The 17416-nt window shown below is 45.4% G+C and overlaps 1 protein-coding gene across 4 annotated transcripts in view; it reads right to left on the bottom strand.

The window, feature by feature from the left end:
* The window catches only part of MKX (mohawk homeobox), a 79069-nt gene extending 71936 nt beyond the window's left edge, over window positions 1-7133 (bottom strand). For 2 of the 4 annotated variants that reach the window (XM_004605382.2, XM_055147511.1), the window contains exons 1-3: window positions 6327-7133; window positions 3947-4213; window positions 2235-2394 (exon numbers count right to left, since the gene is read on the bottom strand). In XM_004605382.2, the coding sequence (XP_004605439.2) occupies window positions 2235-2394; window positions 3947-4134 (348 nt within the window). In that variant the 5' untranslated portion in view covers window positions 4135-4213; window positions 6327-7133. The other 2 variants (XM_055147509.1, XM_055147510.1) reach the window with 2 other exon arrangements.
* Window positions 7134-17416: the final 10283 nt, after the last annotated feature.

Here is a 17416-nt window from a genome sequence, read left to right as displayed (position 1 = left end):
ATTTTTCTCCATTTATCACGAACTTTCAGAAACTAACTTCATTTATTTTAATGTTTGAAAATCATTAAAGGGGATTACACTTATTATAATTATCTTTGTCACATTAAAAAATTGTGCATTTTTAATTTTCTGAGGATTAATACAAAAAGAAGAAAAAGTAATGAGAAAAGTTTTCATTTCATGAATGACAACTTCACATAGGTTATAAAAGCAAAGCCTTATAAAATATTAATAAAAAATTGCTTGTATTCAAACAATCATATCAGGTAATAAATAATTTATTTCTGTATTAAAATTATAATTTTATACTTGTACTGCAGTTTAATGAAATTATTGTACTAAAAAAATTTAAAGGTCTGTGCTAAAAACAAATGTCAGTTTTAAAACTAAAATATAATTACATTATAAATATTTTTGCTTCTTATATGAAATAAAAGCAACATTAAACATTAACATTTCCATATTTGATCAATCCAATTAATGTTTTGTTGCTGACATCATTGTGAAACATTTAAATAGCTGATAAATTAGTGTATCCCCCAAATAAATAGCATATATGTTTAAAATGAAATGGTAAATGTATATATTTTTCTAAGTCAAAGTTTTTGTCTGGAATAATTTGCTTAAAATTATTTTTGCAAATCACTGAAGTTCAGAGTATTGTTAGACAGGCAATGGCAAATTATTGTAGAAATTACTATTAATACTATTGCCTACTAATGTGAAGCAAAACAGAAGTGCTAATCTCTACAGTTATATCTGAAATAAACTGGCAAATAAATGTTACAGTTTTAATAGCCTACATATAAGTCAATTTTCAGGCTCTGACAAACTTTCCAACAATTCCATAATCTTAAATATTTTGGAAAACAATTTCATTTTATCTATAATTATGTGTTTTATTTGGGAGCTCTCCCTTACTATAAATTTTTCCTAGATTGCAAATGGCCAAAATTTTACAATTTAAATGATGTAGTAGTACATACGAGACTTCTCAGCTCATTTAGCTTCTCTTCCTCTTTTTGAATAAGTTTATTATTTTCATGTATGAACATTCATGTAACCATATTTATTAAATATAGCTGTTGTACTAGGATGAACACTGAACTTTCTAGGTCTTGTGATGACACCTGTGAAGTTGATAATCACAACTCTACTTGGCGACATTTTTGTGAATATCCTGTAAAATACTGTAGAGACAATATGAATATAACGTTGTTCACTAGAGAAAAATATATTATATAAATACAATGTTGTTCATTAGAGAAAATAAACAAATTTGAGCAATCTACCTATGACCAGAAAACTGGAGCAATAGCACAGCGGGTAAGGCATTAGCTTTGCACTCGGCTTCCCGGGTTTGATTTCTCCATCCCTCTCGGAGAGCCCGGCAAGCTACCAAGAGTATCCCGACCAGACGGCAGAGCCTGGCAAGCTACCGGTGATGAATTCGATATGCCAAAAATAGTAACAAGTCTCACAATGGGGACTTTACTGATGCCCGATGAAGCCAATCGATGATCAATGGGACTACAGTGCTACCTATGACCAGATAACCCCATAATCTCATATTTGCCTGTCTTAACCCAGGAAGAAACATACAAGCAACAAAAATTGTAGATTTCAGCCAATATCCAGTTTGTGTCTCCTGAAAACAAAAACAAAACCCAATTCTTGCCCTTCCACCCACCTTCTAGCTCAGTAAGGGGAAAGGTAAAAGTTGCCTTGCACTTGCCCTTCAGTACGGAGTGTCGTTTTGTGTGGTGCAGGCCCAGCGACCATCATCACTCTGAGAGCTTGCTAGGAGCAGAAATAATTGCACCCTGGACTGCCTTCGGGCTAAAAGAGAAACTCTAGGGTGGGGCTCAGCTATGTGCCGCCACAGCCCTTCTGGCCAAGTTTGCTGAACACACCAACTGGGAGCATCTCTTTGGGAGTGCCATCTGTAAACATCTGCTTAGAGCGAGGCCAGATTTCCAGAGACCTTCTCAAAACTGCAGTTGACTTTCCACCAGGCTCCCTAACAAAGCCCCCTCCGCCCCTCATGAGCCACCCGAAACTCCAGCAATTGGCACGGAACCAGAGAAGCTTGAGAAAAACCTCTCCCAGCAGCCTCAGCCGCAGACTTGACCTGGCCTCCCTCCTCTTCCCCAGCCTCCCCGAGACGGAGGAGGGAGGCAGTAAGAAAGCTCAGTCTCAGTCTGTCCTCTCTAGGAGACTGGTGCCGCAATTACCTGCACTAGCGTCATCTGCGAGCCGAGGGCCAGGAGGATCTTCTCGGTTTTGGTAGGATACGGGTTGTCGCGGTGCTTGTACAGCCACTGCTTGAGCGGCCGCGCCATGTCTTGCAGGGCCTGTCGTTTGTGCCTCACCTTCCCGCCATTCTGCCGGGCCCTGGGACACAGGGAGAGCAGCAGGACCAGGTGAGCGGCGCCTCCCAGAAGCAGCGCTGCGGGCCGCCCCCCTCCCGCCACTCCCCCCACATTTCAGCTGCCACCCCAGGGCACCCAATCCCTGCAAGACCAGGGACGGGGTCACGCAGTGGAAGATCCTATCGTGGCAGTTGCTCTTTAAAATAGCCGGGTTACCGCCCGGCGCGGGAGAGGGATGTTTTTCTGGGCTATTTTGCAATCAGAGGTGGCGCGGGTTGGAGATTGAGCTGGGGATGGTTAAAGACTTTGATGTCAAACGTTACTCAAGCGTCCAGGCTGTCACCCCCGCCTGTCCGGGTCCACTGGCTGCTGTGAGTTCTAGAACGTTCTTTCAGGGAACTCACGCCTACTTCCCGGTTTCTTCTGCAACGCAAACGGGGCTCACTGGGCAGTGGGCAGGAGGTGATCGCCCCGCTGGGCGAGTTCTTGCCCCTCTCTTTGTTCCTTGTTACCTTTTCCACGGGAAGGTTGCAGGGCAAGGATGCAGAACCTAAAGGACACTTTGGGTCTCTTTCCCGGCTTAAGGGGGCCGCTTAAACACCTGGGAAAGTCTGTCTTATCTGGGACAGTTAAAAACAGCTCAGAAAATGATGGAAGGGACAGCCAGCAGCCTGGAGCCGGGCTTGGGCGCTGCGCTCCCGGGCAGCTCCGGGAGGTGTCGCCGCGCGGCCACCAATGCGCCCGGCCCCTCGGGAAGTCCCGCGCGCCTGCGCCGCGGCCCCGGAGCTTTTTCCTCTGAAATGCAATTCCCCTCCAAAGGACCAGTAGTAAGGTTTTGACGAAACCCGATCTCTGTTTTACTGACCCGCAGCGCCGCCGAACCAGCAGCTGATGCAATCCATCAGGTGGAGACGGCCAGGAGGGCCGCCCCTCCCCCGGCGGTCCAGACATCGGGGGGCTGGAGCGGGCGCGCGGCTCACCCGCCGCAGGGGCAGCCCGCACACCAGCGAACTCCCGGTCCCCGCTGTCCTACACCCTGCTAAGCCGAAACCCCGCCCGGGCCGGCCGGCAGCCCGGACCCTCCGGGTTCGCAGCGGGCCCCGCCGAGCCGTAGCAGGCGCGCGCGCTTCCAGGCACTCGGCGCCCCCGGATCCCACCCCTGGACAGCGGTTCGTGACTTAGAGGCGTGGCGAGGCCCAGTCGTGACCGCAGCGGGGAAACCCACGGGGCTGGCCAGACCTGGGAATCCCCGGCCGCTCGGCCCTGCCCTTCTGTTCCTACACCCCACTCAGTCCCTCCCGTTGATGCTCAGCCGCGCGTGGGCACCCGCGGTCCAGAGAGCAGCAGAAACGCCCTCCCGGGAGAGCTACACGTGTCCGAGCCCGGGGGGGGGGGGGCAATTCCCGGAGTCCTCCGGTCCCTCCTGGAAGCTTCCGTGACCTTTCTAGAGAATAAACTGCCCGCTGGGAAATTAGGACTTTTAACAAACAGGCCTACTCTTCGCGAACCCCCAGTCCCTAAAACACTGACGCCCCATCGCTCGGCGGCCCGAAGCCCCAGGAGGGCGCACCTACCCGGTCCGCCGGTGTCTCAGGCCGAGGTTGTCCTTGAGGGTCGGGCCGTCAGCAATGCCCACCTCGGGGCGGGGGTGGGGGCTGTCCAGGACGCCGCCGTAGGGCCTGCCGCCCCGCTCCCGCTCCGCAGCGCCGCGCTCCTCAAACAGCACCGCGCCGCTGAGCTTGTTGAAGACGAAGGTGTTCATGGTGCCGGCAGGCAGGGGCTCGCTCCGGGGCCGCTGCGCCTCTGGGCCCGGCCGCCAGGAACTCCGCAGGGCTCGGGTTCTAGGACGCGAAGGGGCATCGTGTTACTCGCGGGGAGTGCTCCCAGCCCGGGCAACCCGGGTCCCAAATTAAGCAGAAGCGTAAGGTTGCGGGGTCTCAGGGAAGAGCGGCAGTGCCGCCGGCACCGGGATAAGGGCACCCCTGCCTCCTCTCCACCTGGGTACGAGTCTCCCCTTCCTCCATCACACCCCACGCCGTCGCACACCGGCGGGGCGGTTCCTACTGAGCTAATACATCGCTCGCCGAGGCAAAAAAAAATTTCTCAAGGAGCCTCTGGTCTTGGCTTTACTAGGTACAAGCAGCTCACACCGCAGGGGTGCAGGGCCGAGCCGGGTCCTTAGATCCCAACTGAAGCCGAAAGCTTCTCCTAGCTCCCACTCCGATAGTAAGGAGGGGTTGAAAGGGAGGAAAATTGGGGGGTAATACGAAGAACCGCATCCGCAAGCCCTAGTTAATGAATCCCAGGCCATACCGGGATTTCGGGGATTTTCATGTTTTCTAGATCCTGGATGGTTTGGCTCAAAACCCTGCGTCCTCATTCTGGCTAAGGTCCCTCGGGGTGGGAATGAGGACAAGGGAAGTTAGCATACTCTAGAGCTAGAAAGTTAAGTGGCGTCAGGGATAGCCGCACCCAATTCTTCCCGTTTCCCACCCTCCCCCCCCCCCTATTCTCCTACCACCTTTCCCCTTAGCACCCTCGCCGTCACGCGCTGGGACCGGGCAAGTCAAAGGCGCCGGAGTCCCCAGCCTGCCGGAGTCAGCGGGCGGTCAGGAGAGTCCTCCGCAGTGCGGGGACGAGCCTAGAGCCTAGAGCCCTTCCTCTCCCTCCCCCTTTCTGGGTCTCAGGACACCATTTCCTCGGCTGCAAAGGTGTCAAAAGCCCAAAGAGGCCCCGCGGTCCGCGCGCCACCCGGCCAGCGGTAGCCACAGTCGCGGCCGGGTGCCAGCTCACCTCCCAGGTTGCGGCGGCCCGGAGTGTCCGCCCGCAGCGCGCGGGCGCCGGGGGCAAATCCGCGCCGCCAACAGGCAGCGGAGTTACCACCCCGAGGCGCGCAGACGCCCCAGCGCCCCCGCCCCCATCCCACCTCCCAGCCACGCGCCTCGGGGCGGCTCCCAGCACTTCCCAGCCTCCTGTTAGGCTGCCAGCGCCCCCATCACCAACCCCATGCGCCATGGGTTGGCACCCCACCCCACCCCCGTTTACTCCCCACCCTCTGCCTCGCCGCGCGCCCCACAGTCGCCAACCACCCCCCCCGCGCGTCCGGCCACCACGGCAGCGGCCACGCGCGACATTTAGGGTTGTGAGCAGGGCACACAACGAAGGTATCGGTGGAAAGGTGAAGTCGGACCTCTACTGGCAGCTCCGGGTACCAGGGGCCCGAGTCCGCGCGCAGACAGGTACGTGCAACGGGTGTACACACAGTCTCCGTGAGAAGCGTCAACGCAAATTTCCGTGCTCGCAGCCCTCCTCCTCTGCAGGGCTCGTCCTTTTGGTTTTACGTTTTATTTCTTGCTCTTTTCCAATTAGTGCATTCTGTGAGTTGCATATTCACTCAGCTCTATTTGCAAAACACACCTTTCCCCGAGTCCCACCAGCCCCGCCGCCCTGTCCTTCTAGATGCTACACAAGGGCGCTTTTTCCCTAGAGAGTCCGCGGCGAGGGCTGCCACAGCGTCCTGTCCAAGGCTCTTCCCCATCACTCGCGGTGATCGCGGCCAGTGAACCCCGACGCTGCCCGCTCCCGAATGCCGCGGGCTAGGTGGGAGGGGGGAGACCAGGGACTCAGGGCTGGGCGTGTGAACCACGCTGTCCTGCACCTCCCTCGGCAACTGCGCGCAACACTTACCCGTTTCACTCCCAGTTGCCGCGTGGGGATCCTGGTTCCCGCGGGACGGCCGTCCCCAGCGCCCGCGAACAATTCCAAAGCCAAGAAGGCGCGGCCAGGTGAATCCCAGGCGTCTCGAAACCCTCCAAGGCCGCGCTGGCCAATACCGGGGCGCGTCCCCGAAGGACCTCGCAGAGGGGTGGCGGATGGGGGGAAGGGTGGGGGGCGCCCCTGGAGCCCCGGGGCGGAAGATCCGCAAATGAGGACCCGCGACGCCTCGGGTCGTACCTGGGACCCGCGGCAGGGCTGCTGGCTGTCCCGCGTCGAGGCTAGGCGCACTCCCATCCCCGCCGCATGTTCTCTGCACGGGCTCCAGCGCGCTCCCCGCCGCCACCGCCGTCGTCTCGGCTTTATTTACCCAGACAGACGCGCGCGGCCCGGGAACAGGAATAGCAAGGTCTTCTCATGTTTCCTGACTGCGCGGCCCAGCCGGCGAACATCCTGCGGGCGCGATATCCACGTTCCCGGGCCGCCGAGAGGAAGCGGCCGCTGTTAACCCTCGCCGAGAAGCCGCGGCCGCCGCACCCGCGCCAGGCTGCAGGGACGACGGCCTGGGCGCTTGGGGAGAGAAACAGGAGAAGCCGCCGAGGGCTCTGGGCTCCGGCTACGGAGCGGGCGGCTTTGTGCAAACCTCGCATCTGAGCGGGCCCGAGCGCCGGGGAATCTCTCTCCGTGTGGCTGCCGCGCACCCCTGACGCTCTTGCTCCCGAGGAGCCGGAGGAAAGTGAAGGAGCTCGGCTGAGCGCCCCTCACCCGCAAGCGTGTTGCCCTAAGGGCTCGTCGCAGCGGTCCTTGGGTTTCCCAGGTCCTGGCCGGTCTCCCAAGATCGGACCCGCGCGGGAGAAGCGGCGCTTCGGGCCTTGCAGAGGGTCGGAGCGAAGCAAGGCAGGGACGAGGCGAGCCCAGATGCCCACCCGCTGGCACCCAGGTGTGGAAGAGCCGGGCGCCCAGGACCAAGAAATCTGCCTAAAGCCAAAGGGATGGAACTTGGAAGAAAACGGAGCTACAGAGCAAGGAGAGAGGATGCTTATTGTAGACTCTTACTGATAATACTGGGCCCCCTCCCCCGACCCCCATTACCCCAGATACGAAAGCAGCGAAAGCTGTGGTGTAGGTAATGCAAGCTCAGGCTGTCCAGACGTTCCTCAAAGCACAGAGCCCTAAACGGTACCTTTTTCTTTCTCTCTCTCTCTCTCTTTTTTAAACAGCGGAAGAGTCCCTTAAATCTGAGAGTGGAGCATCGTTCGTCCCTTTCTCCTCCAGAGGTGGCCCACCTAAACAACTTTCTTTTAAACGGCTTGGGGACGGTTAAAATATAATTAAATACATTATTTTCCCCTCAATTAATCACACCCCGGAATTTTCCATTATGTTATCTCCCCAGGACACGCCCGCAAGATAGGCAATGGCATAATCTGAAGCAGAAAGGGTCGTAGTTTTGCGCCCTTATTTTTTTTTTTTGCACGGCTAGGAGAAATACTATTTTTGATCAGGTTTCCAATGCCCTTGGTTTGGTTCTTATGTAACTTGTGTTACAACGCTCGCATCTTCTCATTGTGCTGTGGTTGACATGCTGTGCTGCGTGTACAACTGTCAGCCTACAGACCTCACTCCAGGGATTTCAGAGCAGAGGTATTTCATAGAGTTTCAGCTATGAACTCGCAGGGAACAGTTTTCACCAAGAAAAGCAGATGTAATTGACAGTTACAGATGTAATTCACAGGAAATTACAGATATAATTAACAGATAGGAAAGAGACCCTTTTTTTCCTATAGCTTCGAGGATCACCAAATGTTAGAGTGAAATCAGGTGTAACATGTTCTCTGACATATGTTGGTCAGCTCTGTTACATCAAGCAACAGACATGTATGTACTAGTTGCAATTTCATAATATTCCACTGACTTATCCAGTTTATGTTGAGTATTGGCTAGTACAGGAAAAATGAATGAAGTGGTTTTTAGTTTCACTGTATTTAAATGATATGTTTAAGAAGATTTTGATTTAAGATCACTTTGTGTGCAAATTATTTTCTTTAAATCTGATGTAAAATATATAGCCAACACTTCTGAAACAATATTTTTATAGTAAAAAGTTATAGCAATATAACCTTAGTCTCAGGCTAAGTCAATGAAAGTTTAACCCATAGTAATTCCTTTGACTATGGTTTAGTAATTAGAACTCTCTTAAAAATGAAATAATGGGGACTGTCCAACTTACAAATGAAATAGTGTGTAGAATCCCTCTCTCTAAAAAACAGGTGATCATGTATTTTGTGATAAAACAGAACTTTATTTTTGCTAGTATCCTCCAGATAGAAGAATGAGAATTCTTATTTTAACCCAGAGTTTAGATATTTATCAGTATAAATGTTACAATTTTCTAAATGAATTTTCTGACTTCTAATACTAAATTTCAACCTCTGTACATGAAATACTATACTATAATCCTCAAAACTAATATTTTTATTTGAAGAAGCATGATTAGAAGATTAAAGAAAGTGTATGATCATGTATAGTGAGAAAAACGTAGGCCAGGAGTTTGAAGGCTTGAACCCTAATTTATATTCTGGTCTAGTTGCTGTTAGTCTAGCCTGAATATATTGGTGTTTCAAATGAAGATAACTTCTCCACAAACTTGTCAAATACTATTATTAAGATTTTTTTAATGTGAAAATAGCATACTGCTACCACTAAAGCTAGAATAAATGTTCAGACCACTTGGCAGAAACATAATCCATTCTGTTAGACTTAGAATGTAGTTAAAATGCAAGTGATATTTACCTTCTCGTAAAGAAAAGAGAGAAGTCTTAGTTTGAACATTTTGTTATTTTACTTAGGAACCTGACATTCACAATAAATATTGACCATGATTTTTAGAACTGTCATTGCTTTTGAACTTCTTCTCTGATTGTTGCTTTTAGGCAATGAAATTACAAGTCAGAAATGGCTGTCAGTTCCCAGCCAAAGGATTTAAAAGCAAGTTTATTAAAAAAAAGAGCAGATTTGCCTTACCCTTGGCAGTGGGTTGTGTGCAAATCCCACTGAAGGCCCTTGTACACCAGCCTAACAGGTATGAGAGTTTGCATTGGAGAGACATGCTAAGAAATACCAGTAGGAGTCAGCCCCAGAGACATCATGAGATGTTTAACTTTACTTGCCATCTAATCTGAATGAATTAAATAATACATAATAAAAAACCATTCTTTCAAGAAAGGTCTTCTTAAATTCACTCAATTTTTCCCTTTTGGTTTTTGGGCCATGCCCAGCAGTGCTCAGGGGCTTACTGCTGGCTCTGCACTCAGGGATCAGATCACTCCTGTCAATGCTTGGGGGAACCATATGGGGTGTCAGAATCAAATCCAGACTTTTCATATGCAAGGCAGTCTCCCTCCCCACTGTACTATTGTTCCAAGCATAAATTCACTTTTTTAAAAAAAAAAATTTTATTTGAATCACCGTGAGATAGTTATAAGCTCTCACATTTGAGTTACAATCACACAATGATCAAACATCCATCCCTCACCACCAATATCCCTGGTATACTCCCCTTTCCACCTTCCCCCTGCCTCCATGACAGACAATATTCCCCATACTTTCTCTCTCACTTTTGGGCATTATGTTTGCAATACAGATACCGAGAGCTTATCATGTTTGGTCCATTATCTACTTTCAGCACACATCTCCTATCCCAACTGTTTCCTTCAGCCATCATTTTCTTAGTGATCCCTTCTCTATTCCAGCTGCCTTCTCCCCTCCTCTCATGAGGCAGGCTTCCAGCTACTAAATTCACTCTTAACCAAAGAACAGAATATGAATAGGAACTCTTCTTCCATCAGCACTTCCCAAACAGATTCCTCAGAGGCAACTACCAAGAGGCATCCTTGTTTGGTTTAATGGACATTCTTTTTGCTTTTTTCTTTGTGTTCACCTACATGAACACAAATCAAATTGTGCAACAAATAATTGACACTGTACTTAATGTACATTTACATACAAATATACACACCTATAACTTGTTAAGTCAAAATTTGCTTTTGCAGTCATTTCCTAGAGAACTTCCTTGCAAATGAGTGCATACAAATGAAACTTCCCCCTTTTTAACTGTTGCATAGTGTTCCCTAGCCTATTAAGTCTTTTCCTTGATGAAGGCTTATCTTTTTTTATTTTTTATTATCATAACCAGCTAACAGAACAGAAAATCATGTGGGTTAATATCTTATTGTACATTATAGTGCTACTTGAGATAGGACCGGAAGTAACACTCAGATCTTTTCCCTTCAAACCAAGATATCTTCAGCAATTTCCAACAATTACACAGCTCTTCTGCATTCTACACATGAAATGATGCTATCTCAGGGGTTCTGAAGCAGTCTGGGGGAACATCTTATGGCCAAAACATACATTGAAGTACTAGAATTTCTTTGGAAGATAATTCTAGCTTGAAAATCAGTTTGCCTTCTCATCAAAAAGTAGCTGCTTAAAATAGTGAAGACTTTTGATCATAGGTCAGTAGGAATCTCTGTAGTCAGAACCTAGTGTACTGCAGGTGCTCAGTATAATTTTAAGATACAATTACGCTATGCACTTCATGCCCTGTCAAGCTTTTCATTGATTGTCCCTAAGTTCATCCCTATTTTTAGTTCCATTTTCCTTGTTTTCATATATATGTAGAATATTTTAGTAATCCTCCATAGGAATGCCTGTGATCAAAAGATCTGTGTTTATCTCTTTTACTAAACAAGAAAATGCTGTGCTTCTTTTTGATTCTCCTCTGTTAACAAGAGCTGCCCATGATGTGTCCCTCGTCTGTTGACTAATTAATAACCCAAAGAACCACAGAACTGCGTGATGACAGGAACCCGGGGGCCTGCGTCGATCACGGGTTCAGCAAATTTTCAACAAAGGGCTAGCCAGTAAGTGTTTTAGGATGTTTGCCTCGGAGGGTCTTGGTTCCAATGAGCTTAGTGCTATTATGCAGACACACCACTCAATTCTGAAAGAGTTCTAATAAACATCACTAACTGGACAACAAAGGTGAATTTTTATGTAATTTTCATGTTCAATAAAACTGTCCCTTTGATTTGTTTCCAGCCATTTAAAGATGTATTTTTTTTAATCTCCTATTTTTTTAAAAAATATGCTGAAAACAGATGAGACTATCCTGTTGTTGGTTTGGATTTGGGTTAGGTTTGGAGGCCACGTCCATGGTGGTCAATGGCTACTCTACTGGTTGGTTGGTGCTCAGGGATCACTCTCCTAGTGGTTCTCTGAAGACTGCAGTGCCAAGGATCAAACCAAGTGTTCCTATGTAAAGCCTATGCTTCATCCCTCTGAGCTATCTCTCTGACCCATGGACTTGACTCAAGTCTATGCTTGTTGTCCCTTGATCTGAACTACTCTGATCTGGACTATTACTGAAAACAAATCAATTTCTTATGCAAGTCATTGTATTCAGGTGTCCTGATTAAAGGAATTCATCTTTGCCCTGAGAAGAATGTAATGGTACAAATATGATTTTAATTACTCTGATGGATTTAAGAAAAATCCTTTTTCAGGTGACTAGAGACTGTAAGGACCAGGAGGAACTGGGGGGAAATAGTAAAAGTGCTTTCTCCCCTTTTGCTGTAAACATACAGCATGTGTTCAGGAAATCAGACAAATTGTTTTATAATAGGTTTTAATACTGTGCTATTATTTTATCCACATCTTAAAAAGTGCTTTGATATATATTGATGCACAATATTTGTGTTTGTGTTTCGATGTGTATGGCTTATGGTTGTGGAAAGGGTAATAAACTTTTAAGGATTCACTTTCTGGATTAATCTTTTCTTTTCCCTCTCTTCCTCCATGCCAAGAAAACTTATCATCTTCATATTTGAACTAATTTTTATTGTTTTATTTATAAAATAATCAAGCATAAATATTTGTGGGGCACCTGCATGTAAAATCCTGTTCCCAGAACTACAGTGAACTTGATTTAGCAGATATGATCCTTGCCTAGCTTACAACCCTGTTAAGAGAGCACAGGAAAACAAATATACTCATCCTAAAAGTTTTAGGGTATCTGATATAAAGATTGGTTGAATCCAGTAAATCTGTAAATCATTTGTTGAAATGCATGAGGGAGCCTGAAGACCATAGAATAGCCATTTTATATGTCTGCTAAAAAGTGTGTAACCGTTTACCAACATCCTTCCCCAAGACATGCAAAAAGAGATCATTATTTCAGAAATTTGAGCCTGATCGAAAAACAGCATTTTCACCTCTTACATCAGACTTCTTGGAGTTTAATACCAAAACCCTCTGGGTTTTTTTCCCCTCCCCTACCCCAACTCTCTGGGTTTTGAGATTTTTAGGGTTTCCGCTGGTGGTGGGGGGTGGGAGAGGGAGAAAGGGAGAGAGGGAGAGAGAGATACAGAGACAGAGACAGAGAATAAAAAAATAAAAGTCAACACGTGGGACTGGAGCAATTGTACAGCAGGTAGGGCATTTGCCTTGCACACAGCCAATCCAGATTTTATCCCCAGCATTCAATATGGTCCCTTGAGCCCCTGCAGGATTGATTCCTGAGTATAGGAATGACCCCTGAGCATCATGGGGTGTGGGCCAGAAAACAAAAACTTTGAGGTGAGCTCATTCTCTGCCTTTCTAGCACAGGCCTGGCATCCTCTGGCCATCCTCTGGCCCCTACTTTTACACTCTGTTTTGGAGAAAGAGCTGAGGTAAATGGGGCTTGAAGGAGAAGTTGCTGTGAGTAAACTTGTCACAGGAAGGGATCTGGAGATTCAGAAGGAAATGCCTCCACAACCCCACCTCCCCACGAAGAGAAAACTGCTTGCCCAAATATCTGGATCATTCAGTCCAAGCTGTGATCCAAAGTCACTGGATATCTTTGTGTTTTGAGACGCTTTGATTGTTGTTGCCGTAAAAGCTGTGGGCTACTACAGATCTCATATAGAAGGGTGTTAGGACTTTGGAAAAGAGGGAAACTTAATTTGTGTAATTATGCATAATTTAAATTTTTCAGATAAAGTTTTTCATTTAAGCACTATGATTTACAAATATACCTATGATAGACTTTTAGGCACACAATGATCCAACACCAGTCCCACCACCATTGTCAATTTTCCTCCACCAATGTTCCCAGGTTCTCTCCCACCTCTCAGCCCACCTCCTTAACTGGCACATTTTAAAGTTTAATTATTGTAGGTTGGGTCTTATGCTATATCTGAGGATCTAGATGTGTACATATGCCACACCTCTACACACTATAAAATAGCCCCTCTAGGTAAGGTGTGGAGGCTGGCTATATACAAATGTCACAGATTTTTTTCTTTTGAACCACAGTAATAGCTTGAGACAGATGTTCCAATTCTGTCTTTCCAGACTTGCATAAATGATTATAATTAAGAAAACTTATATTTAAGGATACTCTTAAATATTGCATACCATAGAGACATTTTTGTATGTGTCCACATACTATCCTAGGTTCTTAACTCCTATCATTGTCCCAGTGGCCTTTGGAAGAAGCATCCCTTAGAACCTGTTTTGCAGACCAGAAGACCAATGCCTTGAACTGTCCCAAGTCACAAATTAATAGGTCGAGGCAGGATTTGAACTGATAAGGCAGTACCAAATGTAGGGGTGCTAAAAATCACCTCACCGACTCTGACCAATTAATTTCCTTTTTCCTTTCATTTCCTCAGCTAGTACATGGGGATCTGCACACTGCATGAGGCCTCATCAGAGGGCCTTGCTCCTCTGAGCCACGTGCTCATCCACGTGAGAGTCACCCCCACCTCCAGTGAGAGATAGATCTTTAAACACTTGATTGCGTAGTCATAGGCACGCTCCAGCTGAGTTTGTAGGTAACTGCATACGTCTGGGCTCCCTCCTTAGCAACAGGGAATTCAATACCCAACTGTTTTTCTTTCTTCCATCTTTTGTCCTTGAGCCACACAGGGCAGTGCTCAGTGCTTACCCCTCGTTCTGCACTCAGGGATCTCTCCTTGCAGTGTTCCAGGGACCATATCTGGTGTCAGGGATTGAATGGGTTTGGCTGGGTGCAAAGCAAACACTTTCCGCGCTGTCATCTCTTTAGCCTCATTTTCTTTCTGTGTGTATTATTTTTATTAGGTGAGGAGCAAGTTTAACTCAGTGTCATCTGAATAGGATGGCTTCACAGAGATCTAGCCCCCTGGAAAAAGGTTGTTTATTTCCTGTTAATCTTCATGTGTGGGCTCATATTTCAAAAGGAATTTATTGCTGCTTATTCTGTGGGTCTTTAAATCTGGAGAACATCCTTCCCACTTATAATTGAAGTGGTTCAGCAATGAAAAGCGTTGTGCTTTGAAATAGCCCCAGCCCTCCAGAAATGTAGCTTTAGTATATGAATGGACTTAGTGTGATTACAAATGTCTTATCTTGGGTGCTGGGAAAGCCAGTCATTTTGATAAAGAAGCCTGAGGAGGTGCTAGTGGCCCCCATAACTTGATGCTCCTATTGTTGCTGCTTTGTCTGATCTGTTTTGTTTTGTCTTGTTTTCATTTATTATAGCTGTCAGCTTGCCTCTAGCATTTGTGTCAGAAGAGAACAAAGGAGCGCCTACATCCCCATGTGTCTAAATATTTAAGTTATAAATCAAGCTAAAACACTGTTAAATACAACGTGTCTCATCTTTCTACCTTGACAAATATGCCATCAAAATGAAAAATTAAAAACTGTATGAAGCTGTGATTTTAGTGGAGAAAAATATCTGAGAAGTAAGTTTAATTGCTATTGCATATGTCCGGATATTTTGTTGTTGGACTGTCTATACTTAGATGAATAAGAACGTGAAAGAGATTAAATTAATAATTCATTATATATTTATTCCATTAATTTATTTTTCTTGTCTTGATTTTGGAAAAAATCACTATGATCATCACTTTTTTTCATAATTTTTGGTCTTCAGGATAACAAAGAAAATGTAATTCTACTCAAGTACCTAACATTTAAGTAACTTTTATTTTTTGATCAAGAATGGACATTAAGATAAGCATAGAAAATTTAAAGTTAAATTTATTTTCCTGAAATACTATTTTATTTTAAAAACTGAAATTACAAATAAAAGTAAAATATAAAAAAAAATGTTAGTGAAAAAATGCAAGTATTTTTTAAGAGATAAATTTTCAATTGAAAATATTTTAGAAGATCATAAATAAAATGACTTGTAGTACTGGGGTTCAGTGCACAGCTGACTGTCAATATAAAGTGCTGGGTTCATATTTTATGAATGGTTTGTCTTTTGTCTACATCTACATACTGATTTAGGTATTATCTGTATTGTTCAATATTGCAAAATGTTTTTCTTGCTGCCAGGTGCAACTATTGTAAAGATTTGCTAATATGAATATCTTTGGAACTGCATAACAGAGAAGCAAGACAATCATGTCAGGCATTAGCAGGAAGCAATATTGCATGAGCTAAGGGATCAGCTGAGCTGATAAATTTGATTTCCCCTTCCTGCTCTTGGAATCAGTGTTCACCTGCACTGTTCTTAGCCGACAGCTTTTGCGACATATAGACATGGTCTGCTTTTGACTTTGAAGACAGAAGGCAAATAATGTACAGAATCAGGGCCCTGAACAGTATGAATAAAAGAGCAATTGTTCGGATTTTAAGTTGCACGATGTCCTGTTGAGCAGTGAATCCCTAATGACAGAGGCACGTGTGTTTTTTAATGCTTTCACGTGTGTGTAGCACTGTAGCACTGTCATCCCATTGTTCATCAATTTGCTGGAGCAGGCAACAGTAACGTCTTCATTGTGAGACTTGTTGTTACTGTTTTTGGCATGTCACATGTATGTATGTGATGTAAAGGAGGTTCTTCAAAGAAAAGGATTCCAAACTGTGGTCCTTTGCTTGACTGAGGGTCAAACTGGTTGCTGGGAATGTTTCTTAAATTTTATTTATTTATATGCTCTCCTTATTTTTTTAATTATTGCACTTGGATCCTATGATGGATCAAAATAAAATCAAACTTACTTTCTGTGAATTTATCCCTGAGGATCCTATCATAAGTAATACACACCACAACACAGGACACTGCAGAAAACAGTCAATTTTAAAGTTTATTTCAGGTCAGCATCATGTTTAATTTAACCGTGGGAATGATTATAGAATCACCCCTTCAGAAATTAGGTTGCATGTTTGGGAAAGGTCAGTTTTGAGAATTAGTGCCCTCAGCATGGCTGAGGAGAAATAGTTAACCATGGCCACTGTGTTTGGCCGGCCACTTCAGTGCCTTTTTCACAGGTCACCACAGAACGATTATTCCCTTCAGTGCCTTGGCTTTCAAGTTGCAGCCTCTGAGTCACTTTTGCAGATTCCAGATCCAGACCACACAAAGTCCCAGTCAGGTTTTCTAGGCTGTTTTATCTCCTTAGAAAGGAGATAAGGCACAGATGCATCTCAAAGCATGCTTTGAGGGAAATTACTCTCAGGCAAGGTCTCACAAGCAATTTTGATTATATGTTTTTCATGGTAAGAATCTTTTGACCAGCGTGCTCTGCTCTGATATTATATATAGGCATACATATAGTATAGTAATTTTTCTGTGAATGATATACATGTACTCAAATGTCATGTAAATTAAATAGATTTTTTAAAAGCAAAATAAAGTTTCTAAGCAAAGATGAAAAAAGCAATATTTTTAAAGCAATTTATTGGCTAATGACACAAAAGCATTCTTTCTGCCCACAAAATTATTGTCAATGAATAATGAATTATTAATATGATTATAAAAGCTATCTAGTGAAATTTATGTAGATAGCAGTTTGAAGTTTGAATCCTTCATACATTAAAAAAATAATGGTTGTATTAAAGTATTGAAAAATTGGGACTTGGGGCTGGAGAGAGAGTATAGCAGCGAAGTCACTTGCATTGCACATGGCTGACAATAATTTGATCCATGGTCCCTCTGAGTCAGCCAGAAGTGATCCCTGAGCACAGAGCCAGGAGTAAGCCTGAGTACTACCAGGTGTCGCCCAAAAGCCAACAATGAAATGAATACATAAATAAGGTTGGGACTCAAATTTGTGCTGTGTTTATTTTTAATTACATTAATTCGTTATTTAGTTTTTGTGGTGCCAGAAATGGAACCTGAGACCTCACATACAGAAGGCATGAGACCACATTCCACATACCTATGAGTCACATCCCCAGCCCTTAGAGTTTTCTTTAAGGATGTTAACTCTAAAAGATACTCAGGAGAAGACAGCAGAGGTGGGTATCTGATTATATCTGCTATTTGTGTTCAGCTGTGTCCACAAATGGAT

This window comes from Sorex araneus, chromosome 9 (assembly GCF_027595985.1).
Source record: "Sorex araneus isolate mSorAra2 chromosome 9, mSorAra2.pri, whole genome shotgun sequence".
In the NCBI taxonomy this organism is placed as follows: domain Eukaryota; kingdom Metazoa; phylum Chordata; class Mammalia; order Eulipotyphla; family Soricidae; genus Sorex; species Sorex araneus.
This window is presented reverse-complemented; position numbering and strand designations above follow the sequence as displayed.